The following is a 27,802-nucleotide window of genomic DNA, read 5'->3' as shown; positions in this document are numbered from 1 at the left end:
CAGGGAACCCTGTGTCCCGTCTGTGCGGTGCTGTCCGTCCTCCTCCTCCAGCCCTGAGCCGAGCAGGAAATCCCGGAGCCTGTGTCTGCTGTGAAGGGTGAGCGGTCACCCTGGAACACAGTCTTGTAAAGTGTCTCTAGTCCCGGCGGTGGGGGGACCAGGGCAGGGGTGGTGACATGCAGAGCCACATGGCCAGGCTTGGGGTGACAGCCTCCTGTGCTGTAAAAAGATATGACAGTGTGGACCAGCTTCAGGAGAACTGTAGATTTTAGGGGCAAAAACGTCACCATCTCGTCATGCAATGATGACAGCTGGCAAGTTCAGTTCCAACAAAGTTGGAATACATGTCTCATCATCAGAAATAGAAAAACCCCGTGTGTGAAGAGGTAGGTGTGGTGAGCATCGTGGACCTTGTAAAACTCCCTTCGCTGTAGTTCTGGGTGGAGCCGATGGACCCGGGACGGAGGAGGGGTGTGGGGGCAACGAGGAGGAGAAGGAGCTCAGACACCTCAAGTTAACGTGTGTGGAAGAGATGGGAAAGTCTTGTTCACCTCTTGTTTCTTTGACATAAAAATGTAAATGCTCTTCTTATTTTGTATTCATGTTAAATTTGCTGATAAAGTAGCTGTTTAATAAAATCCACATGATTTTTGTCAGAGGTGCTTGAGAACCTCAACTCATAGAGGTGAAAAATATGTGTTCCTACTGAATTCTTTTCTTATTATAGGAACATATTGATGACAGGTGGCGGAGCTTGTAATTCCATATATTTCATGTCACAAGTGTTAATATAAGTATTAATATAACGGGAAGGAACGAGTAAGGGAACCACAAAAACTGACACAATATCAGTTTCCATGGTTCAATTCAAAATGTTGAAATTGCCAAATAACCCAACAGGGAACGTTTTTAAATGACACAGATGGTGACAGAGGGTCCTTGCCTGCATCCCTCTTCCACTGGGAACACCCGGGCATTCTGTGGGCAATGGGGCAGCCTCTGCAGGGGTCTCTCATCCCCTGTCCAGGTATCCCCGGAGGTCGAGTTTCCTGAAGGAAGTTCATTTTTGTTGCATGACTGTCCTTCTGTCCTTGGTTGGATGTCGGGTCTGGGCACTGACCCCACGACAGAGCAGCAGGAACTGAGAGGCACGCCTGGGGCTCTGAGCTAGAGCTGCCGTGTCCCCTGGGAGCCCAGGTGCAGGACGTCACCCTCCAGTGAGGACCCTGCTGCCCACGTGGGCAAGAGGCAACAGAGGACGTGACAGCCGGCCTGGCCAGGACCCTGCGCTCTCCGGACAGACCCACAGCGCCCCCTGCTGGACTCAGACCTCCTCCTTCCGCGCTTCACACCACAGCCTCCTGGAAGGGCTTTCTCACACTTGCAGCTGGGTCTTCCTGATGTCACCGCCCAGGGCAGTAGAATGAGTCGCCTTCGTCTAGTTTGGGCCTGGTCATTGATTTTTCCAGGTACCTAATGAGAGATCCAACCAGTCCATCCTAAAGGAGACCAGTCCTGGGTGTTCACTGAAAGGACTGATGCTGAAGCTGAAACTCCAATACTTTGGCCACGTCATGTGAAGAGTTGACTCATTGGAAAAGACCCTGATCCTGGGAAGGATTGGGGAGAAGGAGAAGGGGATGACAGAGGATGAGATGGCTGGATGGCATCACCGACTAGATGCACATGAGTTTGGGTGAACTCCGGGAGTTGGTGATGGACAGGGAGGCCTGACGTGCTGCGATTCATGGGGTCACAAAGAGTCAGACATGACTGAGCGACTGAACTGAACTGAATGACCTCAGACTCCTGTATGGTATGCTGATACACTAATGAATTTCAGGATTCCCTGATGTCTGAGTGTGCATTGCCTAGCTCGTGCGTTCACTGCCAGAACACAACCACCCGAACCTGAGTTTCTAGGGTTCAAACTCCCAGCATGCCGTGGGTGGTGCCTGGTCAAGATTCTGTCTGAGTTTCCTTCCCAGCTTGATAGGTCGTCAAGGTTGAATTTGCAGGACCTCCTGGGACCTTCCCAGCCCAGACTGCATGGCTCTGTTCTTATTTCTCTCTTTGCAAAGCGTAGGAGGCTCTCAGGAACAACAATTCTCTTCTTGGTCACTTCCAGGGGTTCTCATTTACCCTTGATCATGGTTCTCACAGTACTTCTTTTTGACTCAGATATTTAAAGAAGTTTTTAGTCTAATTTTATAATCTTTCCATATTAAATGTTTGACATAAAAGATTATGCCTATAAATGGGAATCTCATCCTTATCTGGGCTCCTGTTTCATCTCTGGTTGAGAAACCCTTATGACTGTTACCTGATCTTCATTGGACATGGTGAAGTCTAATGTTCTAACCTTCAATTGTAGAATCCATAGATTTAATGGAGGTGAGTTTATAAGGTCTGTGTCCAAAATAGTGACATTTATCGAATATCATCTCAAACAAGGAACCAGGGAGGAAAAAGGGGGAGAGATCATGAGGCAAAAGAGGAGGAAATGAGCAAGTGAGGAGTCTGAGAGCTGCATCCTAACAGGGAGGGTCTCCCAGTACCTGGAGAGGAGGGCTCTTCAGGCAGCAATCCCCATGGAAAGGGAGGACCCAGCTTCCCTAAGGGTCAGGGTTCAGGGCAGAGCACAAAGCCTGGAGCAGGAGAGGAACGTGCGGCGGGTAAGACAGGCCCCCTGGGGCTCCAGGACACAGATGCTGGACTTCTGCTTCCTCGACATCCTGCTCAGTACCTGTGAGGGACCCTGTGTATCTGGACACATGGGCATTCTGCTTGTGTTTGGAGACCAGACAGAAAAAGAACAATTTCATGGACCCCATAATGATGGACCTGGATGAGGAGGTGAGACTGCCCAGATTTAATAGCACAAGCGACAGCAGAGACCTGAACCAGCACTGGTGAGGTCACAGGCAGGGTCAGGGCAGTGATGGGTCGACACGGGAGTAGAGGGCAAGCTTTCTTCAGACATCCCCATCACACGGGGATTCCCTGTGGCTGTGGTTAGTGATGAGCTGTGTGACACTGATGACCAGCCTCCTCACCAGGCTGGGGTCCAGAGTGATCAAGGACCGGGTGTGGACCCACCAGGAGGCAGAGAACAGGGCCTAACCCCTCAGTGTCCCTCACGTCTGTCATCGGTCACAAAGGCAGGGATTTTGCCTGGAATCCCGAGTCATCATTGCCATGGTGATCCCCCTTCCCCGCTGATTCTTCTACAGGCCATGGAGCTCTTGGATCTGGGCTCATCGGGGCATCACAAGCAGAGGGACACGGGCACATCCTGTGGAGCCCCTGCTCCTGACAGTCCACAGACCACCCCAACCTGGAAGTAGGAAATGCTCCAATGGGGTGGAGACGAGAGAAGCAGAGGGCAGGACACAGCCCGCACCTGTGGGTCAGGAGAACCTCTCCCGGGCTTCCCTGCCTCCTGCGATGTACCACCGGTGCCCCTCAATCCTCACGCTCTCTGCTCTGCCCCTTCAGGAGCAGGGTTCACACCCTGGGGGACGATCTGCCTGCTGGGATGGTCCACGGACTCTGCTGAAGGCGCATCTGGGCAAGACTCCTGCTCCTGATCTCAAGTGAGGGAGCTCAGCTCCACAGCTCCCTTGATCACACGGATGACCAAGGTGCACTTCAGCGGTATCAGAAATTGTTTACATTTTCTGAGACTTCAGCAAAACTGACTGTACAACTGAGAGTAGACATACTATGAACCAGAACATACCTCAGGAATGAATTGATTCTGGGGTATTATTTAACATTTGACGGTTGTCTAAGAATAAGCCCCTGACAGGCTGAGCCTCTCGTCCCAGTTTCCCATCTACCTGTGTCGCTGTGAGAAGCCCTGTTGCACCAGCCTGCACGGTCAGAGTCAGCTTCATGCTCAGGCTGCGGCCCAGAGACGAGCAGGAGGCCCACGTTGGCCGAGGCATCTTTGAATCCAGGAAACCTGCGGGGACCCTGGAGCCTGGTCCTTACTGGAGTCTGAGTGGTAGGACCGGAGGACCGAGGAGGGCTCGCTGGCTTCTGCAGGTTCCAGTAACAGTAGAGTGGCTGACACTGATGTCACTGCTCAGGGTGCAGGGAGCCATAGAGTCAGCTGTGGTCTGTGAGGGAACAGGGGTCTCCACACACACAGGCCCTGAAACCATTGCCAGTCACAGCAGTCCAGGGCCTCAGGGCTGCAGTGTGGTCACTCACAGCAGCACCAGGTCTAGGGGCTAAGCCTTGTCCTCGGGCTGGGCCCAGAGATGGTCAGGGAGCCCCACCTGACTCGGAGCCCTCCAGCCTCGCTGAGACCCTGCGGGCGGGTTGTGACTCCTGTGCTCAGGAGCCTGGGACTCAGCACAACTGGGACGGCAGCCAAGTCGCCCCCTTGGTGCCACCAGTCTTGCTGTTCCCAGGCAGGTGAGTGTGGCTGAGTGTCCATGGAGTCACCGACCCTGGCTGAGTCCCCCCTGCCTGAGCCCCGGACACCACGAGGGGACAGAGGAGGCTGAGAGCAGGACCTGCTCCCTGTGCAGGAGAGGGCCCATGGCGTGGGGGTCTGCCAGGGCTGAGAGACCTTGATGGACCCCCAATTCGGACACTGAGATAGAGACTAACAGACCCTGTGTCCCCAGTGATGGGAGACAGATTTTCTGTGTCCTTTGAGACCCTCTCCTGGGAATGGGCTGCTGTGGGGGCGGGTGGGGGCGGATTTGAGGACAGAGGGGAGAGAGGAGCCTCCATGCAAGGGCAGAGCCCTCGATGACCTGGATCCAGGGTGGGGCAGCAGCAGCAGAAGTTCCAGCAGAGCCTGAGCAGGGAACCCCTGGGCTGCCCCACTCCCACAGTTTGACAGGAATCCTGGTCTAGTCCCCCGCAGGCCTGGAGCCCTGAGGGAGCCTGAGAGGCGGTCACAGGAAAGGCAGGAGCAGCAGCCTGGGCCTCACCTCAGCCCAAGGACAGCTGAGGACCTGAAGTGTCCTGAATCAGACGCAGCTGGACGCTGTCTCTCTGGTTCTGACCTGACCGTCATGGACTCTGTCTGCCAGGACCTGCCTCTGGCATTCAGGGCCTTCTGCTCAACTTCAGATATTCATATAAAATGTGGTTGCCAAGAGCAAGGCCTTGGTGAGGGCAAAGAATGAAGAAGAACTGAAAGGATTTCCCAGACTAATTTCCTGGTGTGGGGCTCAGACCCCCGTTTTAAATCAAACAAACAACAGAATTGTCTGCATTGGCAGAAGATGCTTCAGCCCCGAGAGGCCCGTGACTTCGGGGAGAGCAGGTTTTTGTCTCACTTCCCCCCTGGCCTGGAGCACTGTGACAGTACTGCTACTACTGTCATAAGCTACACAGAAATAATCCGCCTCGTCCTCAGCCTGGAGCGAGCTGATGGTCAGGGTGGCTGTGTTGCCAGACTTGGAGCCGGAGAATCGGTCGGGGACCCCCGAGGGTCGACTGCTACTACCATAGATGATGGTTCTGAGGCCCGATCCTGGGACCTGTTGGTACCAGCCCACATTATAACTACCGATGTTGCTGCTGCTTCCAGAGCAGGTGATGGAGACCCTCTGGCCCAGGGAGCCGGACACGGAGGACGGCTGAGTCAGCACAGCCTGGGCCCAGGATCCTAGAAGGGAGAGAGACAGAGATGGTGAGTCTGGGGTCCAGACACGATAGCGGGGAGCACAGCATGTGTGTCTTTCCAAGACCTCTCCCCTGGCCCCGCATCCAGTCACCTGTGCACAGAGCGACCAGGGTGAGGAGCAGAGGGGACCAGGCCATGGTGGACATGGTCAGGGCGTCCTGCTGTCTGTGGCCCCACAGCTGAGCAGAGCATCCCCACAGCACTCCTTCCCCTCTTCATATGCTGAGAGGGGGAGTGGCCTTTCATGCAAATGACCGTCCTTCCCACACCACCCCCACAATGCTCTGATCACCTCTGGGACCTGGGTCAGCTTCCTGTGCCCTAAGGAGTCCAGTGGGTGATCAGAGGCAGGGTTTGTGGGGCTTGGGGATGGGAGGTCACAGCTGGGAACCCTGAGCAGAAAGCACCTGGAAGCACCAGGGGACTCATCTCAGATCTCAGCTGCAGACCCACAGGAATGGCTTTGGATGGCCCCCTGGTGTCCTGGCCCAGACATACATCCTGTGACCTAGTGATCAGAGCTCTTAGAGTCAACTTGCCCAAAACTGGCTTTGAAGTTACACAGTTCAGGAAGAGTTGTGTTGGAAAAAAAGATCCAGGTGTAATTTACCCTGTAGTGCATGTGAGTGTTACACAGTGGATGTGTGACTTTGAGATTTTAAATGAACCAAAATGTGATCATGGAGTAGTAAAAATCTAAGGTCATCACTTAAAATAGATGCCTAAACTTAACTGAAGAAAATGTTGTGGTTCAGTCACTAAGTTGTGTCCGACTCTGGCTCTGATTTAATTTTGCATTGCCATGGTACTATTTCTAAAACATAATGTTCCTTGTAGATTCTGTTCTTTAAATAAGATCATTTTAAAGCCTTTCTGACAAGCATCTCCACTGAAGGATTTTCATGTCTTAGCAGGATGTTCTCTCTGTGAAACAGGGCAGGCTGAGTTATCAGAGCCATGGGTCAGCCTCAGATCTGAGATGAGACACAGGACATGACAAGGCAGATCAGCTGTTCTCAGGAATCTCAGACGGGACCATGCACATGGTCAGACAGAGCAGCAGTCACGGCCCCAGGGGCAGAGCCCCAGGACAGGGTCTGCTTTCCCAGCCCAGGGCCCCAGCAGCTTCTCCCGGGCTCACTGTGCATAAAGTCAGTCCCACAGCAGCTGAGCACAGACACTCCTCAGCCAGGAATCATTTCCCAGGTGTCAGGACCAGGCTTTCTGTCCCCTCCTGAATCCTGACTCGATGGGCACATGGGACAGAGTGTGAACGTTCACAGGATAAATCAGCTGCTGGGTGGGCATCACTGGGTCCCCTGGGAAATGAGGGGGAACCAGGGGTGGAACAGGGAGGGGTCGAGCTGGGGTCACACCTGAGAGCCGGAAACCTGAGGCTTCTCGGGAAGCAAGGGTTAGAGAGGTTCAAGGAGGGGGATGAGGAAGTGAGTGTTTCAGGAAGATCTGGAAACTCGTTCATGACTCTCTAAGAGCATGAGCTTGGTCACCACTGTGGAGGTCAACAGTGTATGTTTGTAGAAAGAGCAAGGCCCAGAATTGGGAGGAAAGTCACGAATGAGGAGAGCGGGAGGGCAGGCTCTGAGCAAAGAGATGAGGAGGAGCGGGCGCAGGCTGAGGAGAGCTGGAGGGGTGCACTGGGTGGGCTCTAGGGGCTCCTTCCCTCCTCTCTTTCTGGGAAGAGGGTGGGCACTGATGACTACCTGACCCCTTCACCCTCCAACTCTGGGTGTTCGGCCCCGGGTTCAGCTTCAGTCCCAGGAGGAGGCCTGCGGGCCGAGGCTCTGAGTCTGTCCCCTGAGAGGAACCACCTGCTCTCACATCCAACTCAGTCTGCTGAGCCCGGGTGCAGGGCCAGCTCAGGGGACCATGGGGGTGCGTTGAGGGGCTGCCAGTTCTGAGCAGGTGCACAGCGCCCCCTGGTGACGCACCCGGGGAACGTTCACGGCGGTGAGAGTGGGAGCAAGGTGCCGCTCAGTTACTTGGTTCTCAATCCTGTCTGACTCCTTTGCGACCCCGTGGACTCTAGCCCACCAGGCTCATCTGTCCATGGGATTCTCCAGGCAAGAACACTGGAGAGGGTTGCCGTTTCTTGCTCCAGAGGATCTTCCCACCCCAGGGACAGAACCCACTTCTCTTATGGCCCTTGCATTGGCACCGGGTTCTTTACCTCTAGCGACACCTGGGAAGCCTTATGAAAGGAAGCAGGGGCGCTCTTTTTTCCTGTCACCAAACACTCTGTCAATAAACAAATGAATGAATCGAATAGCAATAAGTATTACACGTCTTTGATGTGTGCAGATACTTCTTTTTTATTTCTTCTATTGTATTTTCAGGTGATTCTGACTACTTTTTCTCCTTTTCCTACATTTATCTCCTTTTCCTTAGGACCCAAGAGTGTTTGTATTTGCTCATCAAATAGATTTGATGATTTGTCCCTAAAAACATCTGTCACCTGATTTCATCATCTCAGGCATCTCACCAGTGTTGTCTATGCCTTCTCACTTCCCTTCAATATTTAGTATTCTGGTTCTTGATAGAAGTGACAATTCTACTGGATACTGGATTCTGTGGAAATTGCTTGTAGAAACTCTGGGTTCCATTTCCTTTTCCTTTAACAGAAAATGCTTCTGTGGTGGAAGCTCAGGGATGTGCATTCACTGCCCAGTGACCCAGCAAGGGCGCACTGACTCCCCTGCTCCGTGCTGCCGACTCCGACCTGGGAGCCGGGGGCAATTGCTGTGAGCAGCTCCTTCATCCAGGGGCGTGTGACCACCCCTTGTGTGCCGCTGGCCTAGGGAGGGGAGTCGAGCTGAGGGGGCAACTGTGCTGCAGTCAGGGCACACTCAGTCTGCTGGGTTCCATGGTCTCAGGGACTCCAGGAAGGGAGGGGCAAACACCTTGCCCTCGGAGCCCCATTGCTGTGGGGGAAGCAGGTTTTTGTCTCCTTCTCTCTGGCCTGAAGCACTGTGCAAACTTTCAAGCCGTCAGCCCATGAGAAACAGTAATAATCAGTATCGTTCAGCATGAACTGAGGTGGTCAGAGAGGCTGAGTTGCCAGGCTTGGAGCCAGAGAGTCAATCTGGGAGTCCTGAGGGTTGTTTGCTATTTTCATATGTCAGGAGTCTAGGGGCCTTTCCTGGGAGCTGTTGGTACCAGCTGACATAAAGACCCCCAGGGTTGCTGCTCCTTCCAGTGAAGGAGAGGGTAACCCTCTGACCCAAAGTCCCGAACACGGAGGGCGGCTGAGTCAGCATAGCCTGGGCCCAGGATCCTGGAAGGGGGAGAGACAGACATGGTGACTCTGGGGTCCTGACAGGAGAGCAGGGAGCAGGGCCTGTGAGTCTTCCCAGGGCCCTTCCCCTGTCCCCACATCCAGTCACCTGTGAAGAGAGCGACCAGGGTGAGGAGCAGAGGGGACCAGGCCATGGTGGACACAGTCAGGGCGTCCTGCCTTCTGTAGCCTCACAGCTGAGCAGAGTGTCCCCACACCGCTCCTTCCCCTCTTCATACCCTGAGAGGGGGAGGGTCCTTTCATGCAAAGGATCCCGTGCATCACACAACCTCCCAGGCCCTGGGCCAGGTCTCTATGCCTGACGGTGGCCAGAGAGTTGTCAGGGGTAGGGCTCTGTGGGTCTCAGGAGTGGGAGTCACAGCTGGGAGCCCTGAGCAGAGGCCACCAGGCCTTGTCAGGGAGCTCTGTCGGGGGGCCCAGCTCTGCCTCCCACCACCCAGCTTCAGAAATGGACCCCGAGCGCCCCCCACCCCTTGTCCAGGCCCAGACACACATCCTGTGACCTGGAGAGCAGAGCCCTCAAGGACAGATCCTGCCTCCTGCTCTGTGCACTGTCCCCTCTTTAGCACCAGGCCAGGTGCCCCTTCTGTGTCCCCCTGAGCTCAGGGCCATCATGGGCTCCCCTCAAATCCTCAGGATGAATCTGTCCAGGGCTTCCATGACTGCTCAGGGGTCAGGACCGAGGGGCATCTGAGACACAAATTCCTCTCAGATCAGGATCAGGTCAGGGCAGTGCCGGCCCCGGAGCAGGAAAGTGGGTCTCCTTCTGTGCAGGACAGCAGGGTCCCTCCTCTGTGGGCCTCCTCCCTGGTGGGCAGAGCCCTCCTTCCTCTGTGCGTCCCCTCAGCCCTGAGGAAGAGGGGGCAGTTCTCTGAGGAGGGGGTGAAGGTGTGGAGAGAGGCCTGAGGTGGGATTCAGCATTCCTAAACGCCTGGATCTTTACCATGTGTTTGAACAAAAGAGCCTCTTGATGAAAGCGAAAGAGGAGAGTGAAAAAGTTGGATTAAAACCGAACATTTAGAAAACTAAGGTCATGGCATCTGGTCCCATCACTTCACGGCAAATAGATGGGGAAACAGTGGAAACTGACAGACTTCACTTTTGGGCTCCAAATCACTGCAGATGGGGACTGCAGCCATGAAATTAAAAGATGCTTGCTCCTTGGAAGAAAAGCTATGACCAACCTAGACAGCATATTAAAAAGCAGATACATGACTTTGCCAACAAAGGTCTGTCTAGTCAAAGCTATGGTTTTTCCAGTAGTCATGGAAAAGTTGAGAGTTGGACTATAAAGACAGCTGAGCACCAAAGAAACGATGCTTTTGAACTCTGGTGTTGCAGGAGACTTTTGAGAGTCCATTGGACTGCAAGGAGATCCAACCAGTCCATCCTAAAGGAAATCAGTTCTGAATGTTCATTGGATGGACTGATACTGAAGCTGAAGCTCCAATACTTTGGCTACCTGATGCAAAGAACTGACTCATTTGAAAAGACCCTGATGCTGGGAAAGATTGAGGAAAGGAGGAAAAGCAGATGACAGAGGATGAGATGGTTGGATGGCATCTCCAACTCAATGGACATGAGTTTGAGTAAACTCCAGGAGTTGGTGATGGACAGGGAAGCCTGGCGTGCTGCAGTCCATGGGGTCGCAAAGAGTCGGACATGACTGAGCTACTGAACTGAACAGAACTTACTGTGTGTGAAGGCTTCCACACGCTGGACCCTGTCCCATGGCCTGTCTTATGAAGTGGCCCCTCCCGGGCGTCTTTCCTGCAGGCACAGGGCACCGGCTGAAGGGTGCAGGCCTGGTGATGCTCCTGGCAGTTTTTATTGAGACTCTGAAGGGCTCTGAGCAGGGTGTGTCCCCAGGGATCCTGATACGTAATAGCTGTTAGGACCAACCATCCCAAATAGCAGGTTAGAGAAGGTAGAGGTCGAAGTGATTGGTTGGAAAAGAACGGTTGACTGTAGCTTGCCCTGCACTGGTGAGGTGTTACACTCTGGGTGTGTGAGATTTTAAACGAACCAAATGTGGTAATGGATTAGTGAAAATCTACAGTCATTCCTTAAAATCTGTGCATGAATTAAACTGACGGAAAATTGACGTTCTCTCTTAATTTTTCACTTACAAGGGTACAGTTCTGGAAAACTAATTATCATTGTACGTTCTTTTTAAATGACTTCATGGGTATCCTAGGAAATTTTAAATACTATCCAGTAAAAATATTTCTACAAAGACATTTGTATTCCTAACTTGTTTGGACTTTGACTGAGGCAGGGCTAGAACCAGCTCTTTCTGCCACATATTGCCTCTCCACTGGGGAGTGCTTATCTCTGAGCAGCCTGTGAAAACAGGGCAGGCTGAGGTATGGGAGCCATAGGTCAGCTCAGAGCTGACTTGAGGGAACGTGCGTGACAGGTCAGGTCTGCTGACCTCGGACACTCAGAAGTGACGATAGGAAGATAGGCTGAGTTAAAGGAGGTCCAGGTAAGGCAGCAGTGACCGCCCTGGCCGGGAGGGGATGAGCTGGGGTCACACCTGAAGTCTGGAGACCTGAGGCTTCTCTGGTAGGAGGGCTAGAGAGGTTGCAAGGGAGGACAAGGCTGGTCAAGGAAGCCTGGAAACTGACCCATGACCTGATAGAGTGACGTTGGTCTGGAGGAGGAGGTCGCTGGTGAAGGGTTGTAGAGAGGAGCCCAGATTGGGGAGGAAAGTCATGGATTAGAGGGGTGCTCTTAGGAAAGAGCAAGAGAGGAGCAGAAGAGGCTGCAGGGAGTGGGAGCGGTGCAAGGGGTTATTATGTATTCCTAGTGAATTCTTTTCTTATTATATGAACATATTGATGACAGTTTGGCTGAACTTCTGATTTCATATATTTCATGTTACAAGTGTTAACATAAAGTATTAATAAAACGGGAAGGAACGAGTAATGGAGCCACAAAAACTGACACAATATCAGTTTCCATAGTTCACTTCAAAATGTTGAAATTGCCACATAACCCAACAGGGAACATTTTTAAATGACACAGATGGTGACAGAGGGTCCTTGCCTGCATCCCTCTTCCACTGGGAACACCCGGGCGTTCTGTGGGCAATGGCGCAGCCTCTGCAGGGGTCTCTTATCCCCTGTCCAGGTATCCCTGGAGGCCGAGTTTCCTGAAGGAAGTTCATTCTTCTTGTATGACCGTCCCTCTGTCCTCAGTTGGATTTCAGGTCTGGGCACTGACCCAACAACAGAGCAGCGGGAACTGAGAGGCAAGCCTGTGGCTCTGAGCTGAGAGCTGCCGTGTCCCCTGGGGGCCCAGGTGCAGGACATCACCCTCCAGTGAGGACCCTGCTGCCCACGTGGGCAAGAGCCAAGGGAGGAGGTGCCAGCCTGCCTGGTCAGGACCCTGGGCTCTCAGAAACAGGCCCACAGCGCCCCCTGCTGGACTCAGACCTCCTCCTCCCCCACTTCACACCATGGCCTCCTGGAAGGGCTTTTCTCACACTTGCAGGTGGGTCTTCCTGATGTCACCGCCCAGGGCAGTAGAATGAGTCGCCTTCATCTAGTTTGGGCTTGGTCATTGATTTTTCCAGGTACCTAATGAGAGATCCAACCAGTCCATCCTAAAGGAGAACAGTCCTGGGTGTTCACTGGAAGGACTGATGCTGAAGCTGAAACTCCAATACTTTGGCCACGTCATGTGAAGAGTTGACTCATTGGAAAAGACCCTGATGCTGGGAGGGATTGGGGGAGGAGGAGAAGGGGACGACAGAGGATGAGATGGCTGGATGGCATCACAGACTCAATGCATGAGTTTGGGTGAACTCCGGGAGTTGGTGATGGACAGGGAGCCCTGGCGTGATGCGATTCATGGGGTCACAAAGAGTTGGACACGACTGAGCGACTGAACTGAACTGAACTGAATGACCTCAGACCCCTCAATGGTATGCTAATACACTAACGAATTTCAGGATTCCCTGATGTCTGTGTTTGCTCTGCCCAGCTCGTGGGTTCACTGCCAGAACACAACCACCCGACCTGAGTTTCCAGGGTTCAAACTCCCAGTGTGCCTGTGGGTGGTACCTGGTCAGGATTCTGTCTGAGCTTCCTTCCCAGGTTGATAAGGAGTCAAGGTTGAATTTGCAGGGCCTCCCGGGACCTTCCCAGCCCAGACTGCATGGCTCTGCTCTTATTTCTCTCTTTGCAAAGAGAATAGGAGTCTCTCAGGAACGACAAAGCTCTTCTTGGTCACTTCCAGGGGTTCTCATTTACCCTTGATCATGGTCCTCACAGTACTTCTTTTTGACTCAGATATTTAAAGATGTTTTTAGTCTAATTTTATAATCTTTCAATATTAAACGTTTGATATAAAAAATTATGCCTATAAATGGGAATCTCATCCTTGTCTGGGCTGAGAAACCCATCCCAGACAAGGGTTTCATCTCTGGTGAGAAACCGTTATGACCGTTACCTGATCTTCATTGGACATGGTGAAGTCTAACGTTCTAACCTTCAATTGTTAGAATCCATAGATTTAATGGAGGTGGGATTATAAGGTCTGTGTCCAAAATAGTGACATTTATCCAATATCACCTCAAACAAAGAAGCAGGGAGGGAAAAGGGGGAGAGATCATGAGGCAAAAGAGGAGGAAATGAGCAAGTGAGGAGTCTGAGAGCCACATCCTAACAGGGAGGGTCTCCCAGTACCTGGAGAAGAGGGCTCTTCAGGCAGCAATCCCCATGGAAAGGGAGGCACCCAGCTTCCCTAAGGGTCAGGGTTCAGGGCAGAGCACAAAGCCTGGAGCAGGAGAGGAACGTGCGGGGGGTAAGAGAGGCCCCCTGGGGCTCCAGGGCACAGATCCTGGGCTTCTGCTTCCTCGACATCCTGCTCAGTACCTGTGAGGGACCCTGTGTATCTGGGCACATGGGCATTCTGCTTGTATATGAAGACCAGAGTGAAAAAGGGACAGTTTCGTGGACCCCATAATGATGGACCTGGATGAGGAGGTGAGACTGCCTGGATTTAATAGCACAAGTGAGAGCAGAGACCTGAACCAGCACTGGTGAGGTCACAGGCAGGGTCAGGGCAGTGATGGGTCGACACGGGAGTAGAGGACAAGCTTTCATCAGACATCCCCATCACACGGGGATTCCCTGTGGCTGTGGTTAGTGATGAGCTGTGTGACACTGATGACCAGCCTCCTCACCAGGCTGGGGTCCAGAGTGATCAAGGAGTGTGGACTTGATCCTGGGCATGTGGACCCACAAGGAGCCAGAGAACAGGGCTGAACCCCTGACTGTCCCTCACCTCTGTCCTGAATCACAAAGACAGGGACTTTGCCTGGAATCCCTTGTCATCATGCCATGGTGATCCCCGCTTCCCCGCTGTTCCTTCTACAGGCCGTGGGGCCCTTGGCTCTGGGCTCATCGGGGGCATCACAAGCAGAGGTACACAGGCACATCCTGGGGAGCCCCTGCTCCTGACAGTCCACAGACCACCCCAACCCTGAAGTAGGAAATACTCCAATGGGGTGGAGATGAGAGGAGGGGAGGGCAGGACAGAGCCAGCACCTGTGGGTCAGGAGAACCACTCCTGGGCTTTCCTGCCTCCTGTGATGTATCAGCGGTGCCCCTCACTCCTCATGCTCTCTGCTCTGCCCCTTCAGGAGTAGGGTTCGCACCCTGGGGGACGATCTGCCTGCTGGGATGGTCCACGGGCTCTGCTGAAGGCGCATCTGGAAAAGCCTTCTGCTCCTGATCTCCAGTGAGGGAGCTCAGCTCCACGGCTCCCTTGATCACATGGATGACCAGGGTGCACTTCAGTGGTATCAGAAGCTTTACATTTTCTGAGACTTCAGCAAAACTGACTGTACAACTGGGAGTAGACTTATTATGAACCAGAACATACCTCAAGAATTAATGGATTCTGGGGTATTCTTTAACATTTGACGGTGCTCTAAGAACAAGCCCCTGACAGGCTGAGCCTCTCGTCCCAGTTTCCCGTCTACCTGTGTCGCTGTGAGAAGCCCTGTTGCACCAGCCTGCACGGTCAGAGTCAGCCTCATCCTCAGGCTGCAGCCCGGAGACGAGCAGGAGCCCTGCATTGGCCGAGGCATCTTTGGATCCAGAAAACCTGCGAGGACCCCGGAGCCTGGTTCTTACTGGAGTCTGAGTGGTAGGATCGGAGGGCGGAGGAGGGCTCACTGGCTTCTGCTGGTTCCAGTAACAGCAGAGCGGCCAACACTGATTGCGGGGAGCGAGCTCCGCCCATGGCAAAGGTCATGAGGAAGGAGGCTTGGCATACGCAAAGGCGGGATCAAGCCTCAGGAGTCTCCCTGGAAATTCTCGAGCATCTACCCCCAAAACCAGAGTCTGCCTACTTTCTGCTTTGTGCTTTCACCTACACCTCTGACTTTACAGGGGGCTGTCCCCCACTACCTCTCTCTGAAAAAAGTGTTAGCTTACAGCTCCAGTTAATAATTCCTGGGTGTGACAGTGTTTCAACCTACAAACTCCTTTGGAAATCCTCTAGCCTGCGTGAATAGGTTTTTTCAGCCACATGTGATTGTTCAGAGCCTCCCAGCTGTGAGAGGGAGGAGATGTTCTAAACTGTCTAAACACAGATTCTTTTGAGTAGTTAAAAGATTGATTAGAAATTGTATTGGTGAAGGGTTTTTCACTTATTGGGCCAATGTTTGCTGCTAAGTCTCCATACCCCTTACCTACTGTGTCCTTGGCAGTGTATTGATTGATATAATGGGTGTATAGAAATGTAAGTAGTAGCCTCAGTGTTTGTAACCTTGGACCCTTGAGTTAATTCTTTTCTTGACTGAGCCCACCTCACCTTTGCCCTATAGGAATGCAGCTTTGTCCAATGCTTTTTTGGAGGCTGGTGCCTGACTTTGGAATAATCACCTTTAGAGAAAGATAAGTTTCTTAAAATGTTAACAGGCCTCCTGGCCAGAAGATGATGTAATTCACCTGAACTTTTGCATATGATAAGTTTGAAAGCCTGGCTTCGATTAGGACCAGGAACTGCTGTCCTTGCATGACTCCACCCCTTCCCCCATTATCCTCTATGCACAACTTAAGGTATAAAAACTACTTTGGAAAATAAAGTGCGGGCCTTGTTCACCGAAACTTGGTCTCCCCATGTCGTTCTTTCTCTCACCTTCTGGCTGAATTATTCAGCCTCTTTTCTTCACTGAATTTTCCTACTGAGCTATCCTCATCCTATTACTCTTTATATCTTTGATAAAATATTTAAATAAATAGGTCGCCGACGCCGTCCCCGCTTCGAATACCCTGGATCAGCCGGGGCTGGTCCCCGGCAACTGATGTCACCGCTCAGGGTGCAGGGAGCCACAGAGTCAGCTGCGGTCTGTGAGGGGACAGGGGTCTCTCCACACACAGGCCCTGATTGCCGGTCACAAGAGTCCTCAGTTCAGGGCTGCTGATCCAATGTTGATACCCACAGCAGCACCAGCTCTAGGGGCTCAGCAATCCTGTGCTGAGAGAAACCAACAAAAAACAGGAGTAGAATTCATATACCTGCAACCTTATAGAAGAAAGTTAACAATGCAGCCATTAAGTTGAGATTCTTCTAAAATATCAGTCGAAAATAATAAGAAAACACACTACTCAAGATCAGAAATTAAAATGATAGTGTTTGAAAAAGTTGGTTTGAACATGGTGGAGTATTCCAAATTCCCTTTCCCCTAAATGGTCTTACATGGAGCAGAAGGACTGGGAAGAGCAGCTGAGGACATTTTGAGTGAAAATGTGCAGGAAGTTGTGAAGTACGGCCACACACTCTTGTTCTCACCGTGTGAAATGAATATGATTTTATGTCCATTTCAGAGCTGCTGCTACAGTGCCTGCTTTGACAGAGATGTTTCAGTCCCAGGAGGCCCATGTCTGGAGGAGAGCAGGTTTTTGTCTCACTTCTCCCCTGACCTGGAGCACTGTGCCATGATAACTACTACTTTCGTAAGTTGCACAGTAGTAATCCGCCTCGTCTTCGGCCTGGAGCGAGCTGATGGTCAAGGTGGCTGTGTTGCCAGACCTGGAGCCGGAGAATCGGTCTGGGACCCCCGAGGGTCGACTGGTACTCCTATAGATGAGGGTTTTGGGGGCCGATCCTGGGATCTGTTGGTACCAGCCCACACAATTACCACCACCGATGTTGCTGCTGCTTCCAGTGCAGGAGATGGTCACCCTCTGGCCCAGGGACCCGGACACGGAGGGCGGCTGGGTCAGCACAGCCTGGGCCCAGGATCCTGGAAGGGGGAGAGACAGAGATGGTGACTCTGGGGTCCAGACACGAGAGCAGGGAGTAGGGCCTGTGAGTCTTTCCAGGGCCCTTCCCCTGTCCCCCCACCTGTGCAGAGAGTGACCAGGGTGAGGAGCAGAGGGGACCAGGCCATGGTGGACACGGTCAGGGCGTTCTGCCTTCTGTGGCCCCACAGCTGAGCAGAGCGTCCCCACACCGCTCCTTCCCCTCTTCATACCCTGAGAGGGGGCGGGGCCTTTCATGCAAATGACCCCCCAGCTCTCTGACCCCACCCAGCTCTCTGTCCCCACACCTTAGGTCTCTGATCCCCCAGCTCTCTGACCCTCCCTGGGCCCTGGGTCAGGCCCCTGTGCCTTGGGGTAGCCAGATCAGGGGCGGGGCTGTGTGGGGCTTGGGAGTGGGAGGTCACGGCTGGGAGCCTTTCATGCAAATGACCACTCCCCCACTGTGGGTGCATAACTCTTCAGAACTGCCTGGGAATGTCCCCTGTGTCCCATCCAGACACACTCCCTGTGACCTGGTGATAAGAGCTCTTAGAGTCAACCCTCCCAAACTGGTTTTGAAATTACACAGCTCAGGAAGTGTTTGGTTGGAAAGGAACAGCCAAGGCAGTTACCCTGTAGTGCACGTGCGTGTTGCACTGTGGGTGTGTGACTTTGAGATTGTAAATGAACCACAATGTGTTCACGGATTAGTGGAAATCTAAGTCGTCACTTTAAACAGGTGCATAAATATATCTGAAGGAAGTGTTGAGTCGCTAAGTTGTGTCGGACCCTGGTTCTGTTTTAATTTTGCATTGCCTCGGTACTGTTTTTAAAACATCATTTTCTTTGTAGGTTCAGTTCATTAAATACAATTTTAACTAAATCACATGAGAGGTATCTTATGAAATTTTATTATTAAGTAAAAGAACATATTTAGAAAGATATTGGCATTCTTAATTCTACTGGCCTCTGAGCGAGGCAGGGCCAGAACCAGTCTTTCTAATACTTATGGATCTCCACTGAGGGATTTTCATGTCTTAGCAGGACGTTCTACCTGTGAAACAGGGCAGGCTGAGTTATCAGAGCCATGGGTCAGCCTCAGATCTGAGATGAGACACAGGACATGACAAGGCAGATCAGCTGTTCTCAGGAATCTCAGACGTGACCATAGACATGGTCAGACAGACCAGCAGTAATGCCTCCTGGGTCAGAGCCCCGGGAGAGCGTCTGCTTTTCCAGTGAGGGCCCCAGCAGCTTCTCTGCTCACTGTGCATAAAATCAATCCCACAGCAGCTGAGCACAGACACTCCTCAGCCAGAAATCGTCTCCCTCATCTCAGGACCAGGGTTTCTCTTCCCACCCGATTCTTCACTTGATGTGCACACAGATCGGAGTGTGAGCACTCGGGATAAATCAGCTACTAGAGGGGTTCATGGATCCCCTGGGAAACAAAGGGAACCTGGAGAGGAGCAGAGGGATAACGAACTTGGGTCACACATAGACCCAGAGACCTGAGGCTTCTTGGGAAGGAAGGGGTTAGAGAGGTTCAAGGAGGGGCCGAGGAAGTGAGTGTCCAGTTCAGGAAGATCGGAAACACGTCCATGACCTTCTGACATGGTCATGACCATGCAGGGCAACAGTGCAGGTTTGTAGAGAGAGAGGCTCATGATTGGGGGAGTCATGAATGAGGTGAGCTGGAGCGGAGACTCTGAGCAAAGAGATGAGGAGCAGCGGGAGCAGGCTGAGGAGAGCTGGAGGGGTGCACGGGGTGGGCTCTGGGGGCTCCTCCCCTCCTCTCTTTGTGGGAAGAGGGTGGGGACTGACGACCACCTGACCCCTTCACCCTCCACTTCTGGGTGCTCGGCCCCGGGTGCAGCTTCACTCCCAGCAGGAGGCCTGGGGGCCGCGGCTCTGAGTCTGTCCCCTGAGAAGAAGCACCTGCCGCCACGTCCAACTCAGGCCGCTGAGCCCGGGAGCAGGACCAGCTCAGGGGACCATGTGGGTGTGGTGAGGCTTTGCCAGTTCTGAGCAGGTGCACAGCGCCCCCTGGTGGCGGATGTGGGGAACGTTCACGGCCGTGAGAGTGGGAGCAAGGTGCTGCTCAGCGGCTTGGTTCTCAATCCTGTCTGACTCTTGTGACCCCGTGGACTGTAGCCCACCAGGCTCCTCTGTCCATGGATTCTCAGGCGTGAACACTGGAGTGGGTAGCCGTTTCTTGCTCCAGAAGGTCTTCCCAACCTGGGGACAGAGCCCACATCTCTTATGTCCCTTGCATGGGCAGGCGGATTCTTTACCACTAATGACACCTGGGAGCCTTATGAAGAAGCAGGGGCTGCCTTTTTTCCTGTCACCAAACACTCTGTCAGTGAACAAATAAATGAATTAAATAATAAGTTTTACATGTCTTTGATAACATACAGAGGATTCTCTTTTATTTCCATGTATTTTATTTTCAAATGATTCTGACTACTTTTTCTCATGATTCTTTTTTTTCCGTTCATTTATCTCCTTTTCCTTAGGACCCAAGAGTGTTTGTATTTGCTCATCAAATAGATTTGAAGACTTATCCCTAAAAATATCTGTCACCTGATTTCCTCATCTGAGGCATCTCAGCATTAATGTCTATGCAATCTCACTTCCCTTCAATAATTAATTTCCTGGTTCTTGATAGAAGTGACGATTTTTACTGGATCCTGGACTGTGTGGAAATTACTTGAAGAAAGACTGAGTTCCATTTCCTTTTCCTTTAACAGGAGATGCTTCTGTGACGGAAGATCAGAGATGTGCGTTCACTGCCCAGTGACCCAGCAAGGGCAGCACTGACCCCCCTGCTCTGTGCTGCCGACTCCGACCTGGGAACCGGGGGCAACTGCTGTGAGCAGCTCCTTCATCCAGGGGCATGTGACCACCCCTTGTGTGCCGCTGACCTAGGGAGGGGAGTCGAGCTGAGGGGGCAGCTGTGCTGCAGTCAGGGCACACTCAGTCTGCTGGGTTCCGTGGTCTCAGGGACTCCAGGAACAGAGGGGCAAACACCTTGCCCTGGAGCCCCATTGCTGTGGGGGAAGCAGGTTTTTGTCTCCTTCTCTCTGGCCTGAAGCACTGTGCAAACTTTCAAGCCATCAGCCCATGAGAAACAGTAATAATCAGTGTCGTCCTCAGCATGAACTGAGCTGGTCAGAGAGGCTGAGTTGCCAGACTTGGAGCCAGAGAATCGATCTGGGACCCCTGGGGGTCGTTTGCTAATTTCATAGGTCAGGAGTCTGGGGGCCTTTCCTGGGAGCTGTTGGTACCAGCTCACATAATAACCCCCAATGTTGTTGCTGCTTCCAGTCCAAGAGATGGTGACCCTCTGACCCAAAGTTCTGAACACAGAGGCCGGCTGAGTTAGCCCAGCCTGGGCCCAGGATCCTGGAACGGGGACAGACAGAGATGGTGACTCTGGGGTCCAGACACGAGAGCAGGGAGCAAGGCCTGTGAGTCTTCCCCAGGCCCTTCCCCTGTCCCTGCATCCAGTCACCTGTGCAGAGAGTGACCAGGGTGAGAAGCAGAGGGGACCAGGCCATGGTGGACACGGTCAGGGCGTCCTGCCGTCTGTGGCCCCACAGCTGAGCAGAGCGTCCCCACACCGCTCCTTCCCCTCTTCATACCCTGAAAGGGGGAGGGCCATTCATTCAAATGACTCCTACCCACTCGTCCCTGGGCCCTGGGTCAGGCCCCTGTGCCTGAGGGTGGCCAGTGGGTCCCCTGGGGCGGGGCAATGTGTGGCCCTGGGGTGGGAGGTCACAGCTGGGAGCCGTGAGCAGAGGCCACCAGGCAGAGCCAGGGTCCCAGCTCCCATCCCCCTAACCACCCTCGGAACGGCCCCCGAGCGCCCCCTGCTGTCCAGGCCCAGACACACATCCTGTGACCCGGTGACCAGAGCCCTCGGGGAAGCCCCTGACCCGCTCTGTGCTCTGTCTCCTTCTTGCCTTCAGGCCAGGAGCCCGTTCTGTGTCCCCTGTGACCTCAGGGCCGTCTGTGGGCTCCCCTCCGACCCTCAGGGTCAGTCTGTACACAGCGCGCTTGGCAGCTCAGGGGTCAGGACTGAGGAGGCGTCTGGGACACATATTCCTTTAATTCAAGCTCAGGTCAGGACAGTGACGATCCCGTGGAAGCAGCCTCCTGACCGTGCAGGACGGGGGTGCTTTCTCCTTCCTTAGAAATGAAGCAGTGCCTTACACACGCGCGCACACACACACACACACACACAGATTGCTTCGAGGTCCTTTCCTAGTGGATAATAAGCATTTCGTTTTTATACTCCGTGACCCCACTGTACTAGTTCCTGGTCTCCTCTTTCCCAAGTTAAATAAAACATCTGCCACGTGTTCACTCCCTATAGGCTTGGGAAGCAGAAGCCACCTTTCTGAGGGAGGCTAACTCTGCTCCCAACTCCCAGGACACGGAATGAAGGTGACTGTGGTGGCACCACCTGTGTCCAGGTGCCCGGATCAGCATCACCCCTGTCCTCCTCTCTTTCATCCAAGGATAGGAGCCCCCAGTCGTCAAGGAAGCTGAGTGACCGCGTCTGGAGCCAAAGGACCAATCGCGGCTCCTGAGGGCTGGGGACCTGCAGGAATCGTGGTTTGGGGTCTCTGGCTGGGACCTGTTGGTTCCCGGACACCTCACACCGCCAGCTCTGCCACTCTTTCCAGGACTAGAGGACCTGAGCACTGAGCTGGACAATGGGCCCGGCTGAGACACCGCAGACTGCGCTCAGGACTCTGTGCTCAGCGGGGAGGGGGCAGGTGGCACGTCACTGCTGCAGAGCCTGAACCTGAGCAGGCAGAGTGACCCTTGTGTGGTGTCAGGAACCACCGTCCTTCCTTCTGACCTCTAAGGGCTCCGCCTCGTCCCCGCTGCTCACACCCCTCCAACTTCTCAAGAGAAACAGGTATAAGGAAGCAACACTGTAAATAATGCAGGGACTGCACAGCCCGGCTACTCACTGTTTTCCTGGAAGAAAATATTTCACTCTTGCTCAAATTTTCTTTTATCTTTCTTGCTGAATGTTTATTATCATACAAATACGGTCAAATTTTACGATTTTTTAAATTACTGGGACCAGAGTAATACACATTTTTGAACTACTTTTAAATGTATAGAATTTTAAAGTTATATACTATTTTTAATAATTGTGGACTTGAACATTTCCCTATTCATTCTCATTAATTTTCAGCATAATTTCATATTTATGACTCATTGGAAAACTCCTTTTGCTAGGAAAGATTGAGGGCAGGAGGACAAGGCGATGACAAAGGTTGAGATGGCTGGGTGGCATCACGGATCCAGTGGACGTGAACTTAGGCAAACTCCAGGATAGTGAGGTACAGGGAAGCCTGGTGTGCTGCAGTCCATGGAGTCAGACTAGGCCTAGCGACTGAACAACCAGTAGCTTTACAATGTTACGTTGTGCTACTTTTAATGACTTATCTCAGTGACACTCAGGGTTTTGAACGACAGATGAGGAGTAACTGTTCACTGTGCCTTTAATTTCTCTTGCATGTTTGTCCTTTCAGCGCACAGCCTTCTGATCTTCCTCAGATTTATCTTTAAGTGTTTTCTGTTGATTGTATCATACATGTTAGTGGTTTTATTTTGAGAAACTGGAGGGTCATTACTCAACTACAAAATACAATTCATTTCTGCATGTTGACTTTTATATCACAAAATCCCAAGTGAAACAGTCACAGAAGCCTGTCTTATTGAGCCCTTGACCCTGAGCTGGGCCTGGCCTGAAACCACCTCTTCTGGGCTCAGCCAATGTCTTCATCGAAAGGTTTTTATCTCTGAACAAGCAATGTTTGCCCAAGAAAACCTGCATTGGATAAGAGTATCTTAGCAATCTAAAAGCTAAATTGAAGCAAAAGATACAATATTATCAAATCTGCTGCTACTGCTGCTGCTGCTAAGTCGCTTCAGTCGTGTCCAACTCTGTGCGACCCCATAGACGGCAGGCCACCAGGCTCCCCCGTCCCTGGGATTCTCCAGGCAAGAACACTGGAGTGGGTTGCCCTCCTCTGTGTGTCCCCTCCCTGGTGGCCAGAGCCCTGCTTCCTCTGTGTGTCCCCTCAGCCGTGAGGAGGAGGGGGCTCTTCTCTGTTGAGGTGGGAAGGTGTAGGGGGAGAGGCCGGGGATGTGACTCTGGATTTCTAAACACCTGGATCTTTACTGTGTGTGAAGCTTTCCACACAGTGGACCCCCATCGCTGTGTCCTCTCTTATGAAGTGACCCCTCCTGGGCATCTCTCCTGCAGGCACAGGGCACAGGCTGCAGGGAGCAGGGCTGTAATACTCATAGCACTTTTTATTGAGAGTATGAAAAGCCCTGAGCAGCGTCTGTTCCCAGGGAGCCTGATATGTGGTGGGTGGTAGGACCACCCATCCCAATCAGTGGGTCCGAGAAGACACAGTTCAGGGAAAGTTTGGCTGGATAAGAATGGCCCGACTGTAGTCTGTCCTGCGCTGCACGAGTGTGTTACACTGTAGGTGTGCCTTTGAGACTTTTGTAAATATTTATTTATCTGTTTGTCTGGGAGCTGTCTTAGTTGTGGCTTGTGGGATCTAGTTCCCCGACCAGGGATGAAACCAGGCTGACTGCACTGGGAACACGGAGTCTTAGCCACTGGTCCACCTGGGAATTCCCTGAGACAGTAAATGTAGGAAAATATGTCAATGGATTAGTGAGAATTCTAAGGCCATTACTTTAAATACGTGCATGAGTTTAATTGAAGGACAATCTATGCTTATTTCAATTTTTCATTGACAAGAGTTCCATATGTGAAATATGATGATCTTTGTAAGTTTATTTTCTTATTAAGAAAATATTAAATAAATGACACAAGGTGAATCTTCTGAAAATTTTTATTAAATGAAGTAAAACTTAATTTTTACACGGATATTTGCATTATTAATTTTGGGGGGTCTGAGTGAAGCAGAGCAGGAACCAGCCTCTTTCTGCCACTTACAGCATCTGCACTGCAGGAGTTTTATTCTGATGAGGAAGGTGTGTGTCAGAACACGGCAGTCTGAGCGGTCAGAGCCGTGGGTGAGTCTCAGATCTGAGATGAGGGGCAGTACATGCAGGTCAGATCTGCTGTTCTCTGGAAGCTCAGCAGTGACCACAGGAGGTTAACCGGCGTTAGACACAGTCCAGGCAGAGCAGCAGTGGCAGCTGCGTGAGGGAGGGCACAGGGCCGCCCTGGGCCTGCAGCACCGGGTGAATGCAGTGTTTTGGGGACAGTAGCAGTTATAATCAGCCTCAGCCTCAGGCTGCAGCCCAGAGATGAACGGGGGCCCTGCATTGGCTGAGGCAGCCTTGGATCCAGAGAAGTGACTGGGGACCCCGGAGCCCTGGGGCTTATCAGAGTCTGACTTGAACATCAGGAGGTCGTGGGGAGGGCACCCTGGCTTCTGCTGGAAACAGGACATTTGCTAGCCACCAACATGGACCCACTGTTCAGGGTGCAGTCTGGGAGTCTGGCTGATGCTCCCGGAGACGCAGAGGGAGAGGCTGGCTGACACGCTGGGAGAGGGAACCTGCAGACACAGACACAGGGGAGATGGGGCAGGAGCTGCAGGAAAACCATCGAAAAAGCCAGGATATCGTACTTTCCCTGGGGGCTCAGCTGGCAAACAACCTGCCTGCAACACGGGAGACCTGGGTTCAATCCCTGGGTCGGGAAGATCCCCTGGAGAAGGGAAAGGCTACCCACTCCAGTATTCTGGCCTGGAGAATTCCATGGACTGTATAGTCCATGGTTTCACAAAGAGTCGGCCATGACTGGGCGACTTTCACTTTCACATCATACTTTTCTAGGAAGGTACTACTTTGGTCTCATAGAAAATATAAGTAAAGAGATTACTTTTTTCCAGGAAAACCTGGAAATTTTATCATTGAATTACTTCACAAAAGACATAATATATACTTATTTACTGGAAATATCTAACAAAATATCTAGCAAACTCCAGCAACTATACTTTGTTCCCGTAGATTTGCTTGGTATGTTTATTTTATAAAACATTGCAAAAGATGTAAAATTTCCTAGTTCTTTGAGAAAGCAGTTTAAGTGGTGGACATTCACCTGAAAATAAAACCCGTAAGTGGGAAGATTATAAATCACTCTGGTTAAATAGTGATCCAAATACTCTAAAGAAAAAGTTAATACAGTAATTCCATTATCAGATCAAGTGTTAGTGTTTCCATATACACTTCTGTATAAATTGGAAGACATTTAAAAAATAGATCGAACACCAATAATAGCACAAACCACAGCAACACAGGAACAAAAAAACACATTTGCAATATCCTAATACACACTGATCACACACACCTAACTCCACACAGGTCACCCCCGGGGCCTCTGCCCACAGCTGTGTCTCGTCCTCTGCACAGACTCTCCCAGGAGCTGCTTCTACTTGGAGACACATTCTGACTCCTCACGTTTCCACGTCTTCTCCCTGACCCAGACTTGCCAAAGACTCCACATGGATGAGAAGGAGGGACCAGAATCTGAACTGGCTGGTTAGGTTACCAGGACCAGAAGCTCCCAGGGGACAGACCTCAAAGGGAATAGGGACCCCAATCAGGGAGGACAGTTTGCACAGTCTCTGGATCTCTGAGTGGTTTCCCGGTTTTCTGGCCTGGCACCCCCTCTGGGACTCTGCATGGCACCCCCTCCTGGCCATGGGCACCTCCTCTGGCCCCTGGGATGTCCCAGCCTCCATGCAGAGTGCTTGACCTAGAGAACGTGGTGGAAGCATAGAAGCTGGTCACTTGGGTGATCTGTTAATACGGGGCAGACACACATCATAGCGGACAGGGATGGAGGTTTTCTTTCATACACATTTGTCACTGGGTAAAAAATTCTGTTGAAATTACAAAAGTCCTTGAAGAGCAGACTCATGAATCCCCTATATTCTCACCCAATATCGACCCTCTTCAGTGTGATTTCCCTCTTTCAATCTTCCACTCCTCTTAGCCCTCATCTTACGTCATCACTGAAAGGCAGTAATCACCTCAACATCGTCACTTTCCCTGGGACACTCTTTAGTACATATCGCATGTGCACCCAAGCAATCAATTCCAACTACTGTCACAAGGATTCATTTGGTTCTTATTTTCCCCAGTGGTGAGCTAAGTGAATGTTGTGTGTGCTAAGTCACTTCAGTCCTTTGCGACTCTTTGCAACCTCACGCACTGTAGTTCACTAGGCTCCTCCGTCCATGAATTCTCCAGGCAAGAATACTGGAGTGGGTTGCCATGCCCTTCTCCAGGGGATATTCCCTACCCAGAGATCGAACGCACGTCTCTTACATCTCCTGCACTGGCAGGCAAGTTCTTTGCCACTAGCTTTCCCACCTGGGAAGCTCCAAGTGAATGTTGTACAGATTGACAAAGTGAAGGATAAGGGATCTGTTCTGCAGCTTTGAAGTTCACGACATCATATGTGTCACTGAAATTTGCTCTAGATTGGCTTACGTTTTACAGGCCTAGGGAACATTTGCTGTGGACCAAGACCAGGAAGGTTGTTCAAAGACAGACCTTCCTCCCAGATAGGTGCTGAGTTATGAAAATACTTGATGAGGTGGAAACTCTCAAGGCAGGTCAGGAGGCACCCTCTAAACTGTGGGTCTGCTGATGGGAGGAGAGTGGGGAGGGGCCATCACTGGGGTTTTTGTCTCACTTCTCTGCTCGTGTCACTGTGGGTTACATGAAGCTGCTCCCACTGCCACGGTCTGCTCCACAGATGTAGTCAGCCTCATCCGCCTCCTGGACCTTCTGGAAGGTCAGGTGCCTCCAGGCCAGAGCCCGAGCCTGAGAAGCGGTCAGAGATCCCATCCCCCTGGATCCAGCAACACCACTGGTGCCCACTCGCATCAGGAAACGGGGACCCCTCCCTGGGACCTTCTGGTGCCAGTCCACATAGTAGCTGCTGTAGCCACTGCTCAGGGTGCAGGTGAGCTTGGCTGAGGCTCCCAGGGAGGCAGATGCAGAGGGCGGCTGTGTCAGCGCAGGCTGGGAGAGGAACCCTGAAAGCACAGACACCCTTTATGTCCTGAGGAAGGACTGGGAGGTACGTTTCCTGCATGTGGTGGGGGTGGTTAGGGAGGGGGAGTCAGGGTCCTGAGGGCTGTCCTGACCTGTGCAGTGAAGGAGGGGCGTCAGAAGGGAGAGGGGAGTCCAGGCCATGGTGCAGCCGCCCCGGAGCTCTGCTGAGGCTGCTACTGCCCATCTCTTATGCCTCCACCCCCAGGAGAAAGGACCCCTCATACAAATGTGCCCCTGTCCTCTGACCAACCAAACATTTCCCTGAGTTCTGTGCCTTGCCCAGGGTTCAGTATCACATCTGGGAGGGTGGCCTGAGCTGGTTCTGTCCTGAGGTTCCCCAGGGACACAGAGAGGACCCGCACCTGAGAGTCTGAGACCTGAGGCTTCTGAAGAAGGGAGATGTCGGAGAGGTTCAAGGGGAGGATGAGGAAGTGAGTGTCCCACTCAGGAAGATCTGAAAACATGTCCATGACCTTTTGACAA

At 52.2% G+C, this 27,802-nt stretch overlaps 2 gene segments (V, D, J or C); both read right to left on the bottom strand.

Annotated features, from left to right (window-relative positions):
- Positions 1–5,198: 5,198 nt before the first annotated feature.
- On the bottom strand, positions 5,199–5,878 carry LOC109571161 (immunoglobulin lambda variable 1-40-like). The segment is given in 2 exon segments: positions 5,199–5,635; positions 5,745–5,878. Coding segments are annotated over 2 exon segments (477 nt in total).
- A 10,718-nt stretch (positions 5,879–16,596) lies between these two features.
- LOC109571158 (immunoglobulin lambda variable 1-40-like) lies at positions 16,597–17,426 on the bottom strand. The segment is given in 2 exon segments: positions 16,597–17,232; positions 17,334–17,426. Coding segments are annotated over 2 exon segments (429 nt in total).
- Positions 17,427–27,802: the final 10,376 nt, after the last annotated feature.

Source organism: Bos indicus, chromosome 17 (genome assembly GCF_029378745.1).
Source record: "Bos indicus isolate NIAB-ARS_2022 breed Sahiwal x Tharparkar chromosome 17, NIAB-ARS_B.indTharparkar_mat_pri_1.0, whole genome shotgun sequence".
NCBI classification, from domain to species: Eukaryota; Metazoa; Chordata; class Mammalia; order Artiodactyla; family Bovidae; genus Bos; species Bos indicus.
The sequence above is the reverse complement of the archived record's forward strand: the minus strand, read 5'-3'. Positions and strand labels throughout refer to the sequence as shown.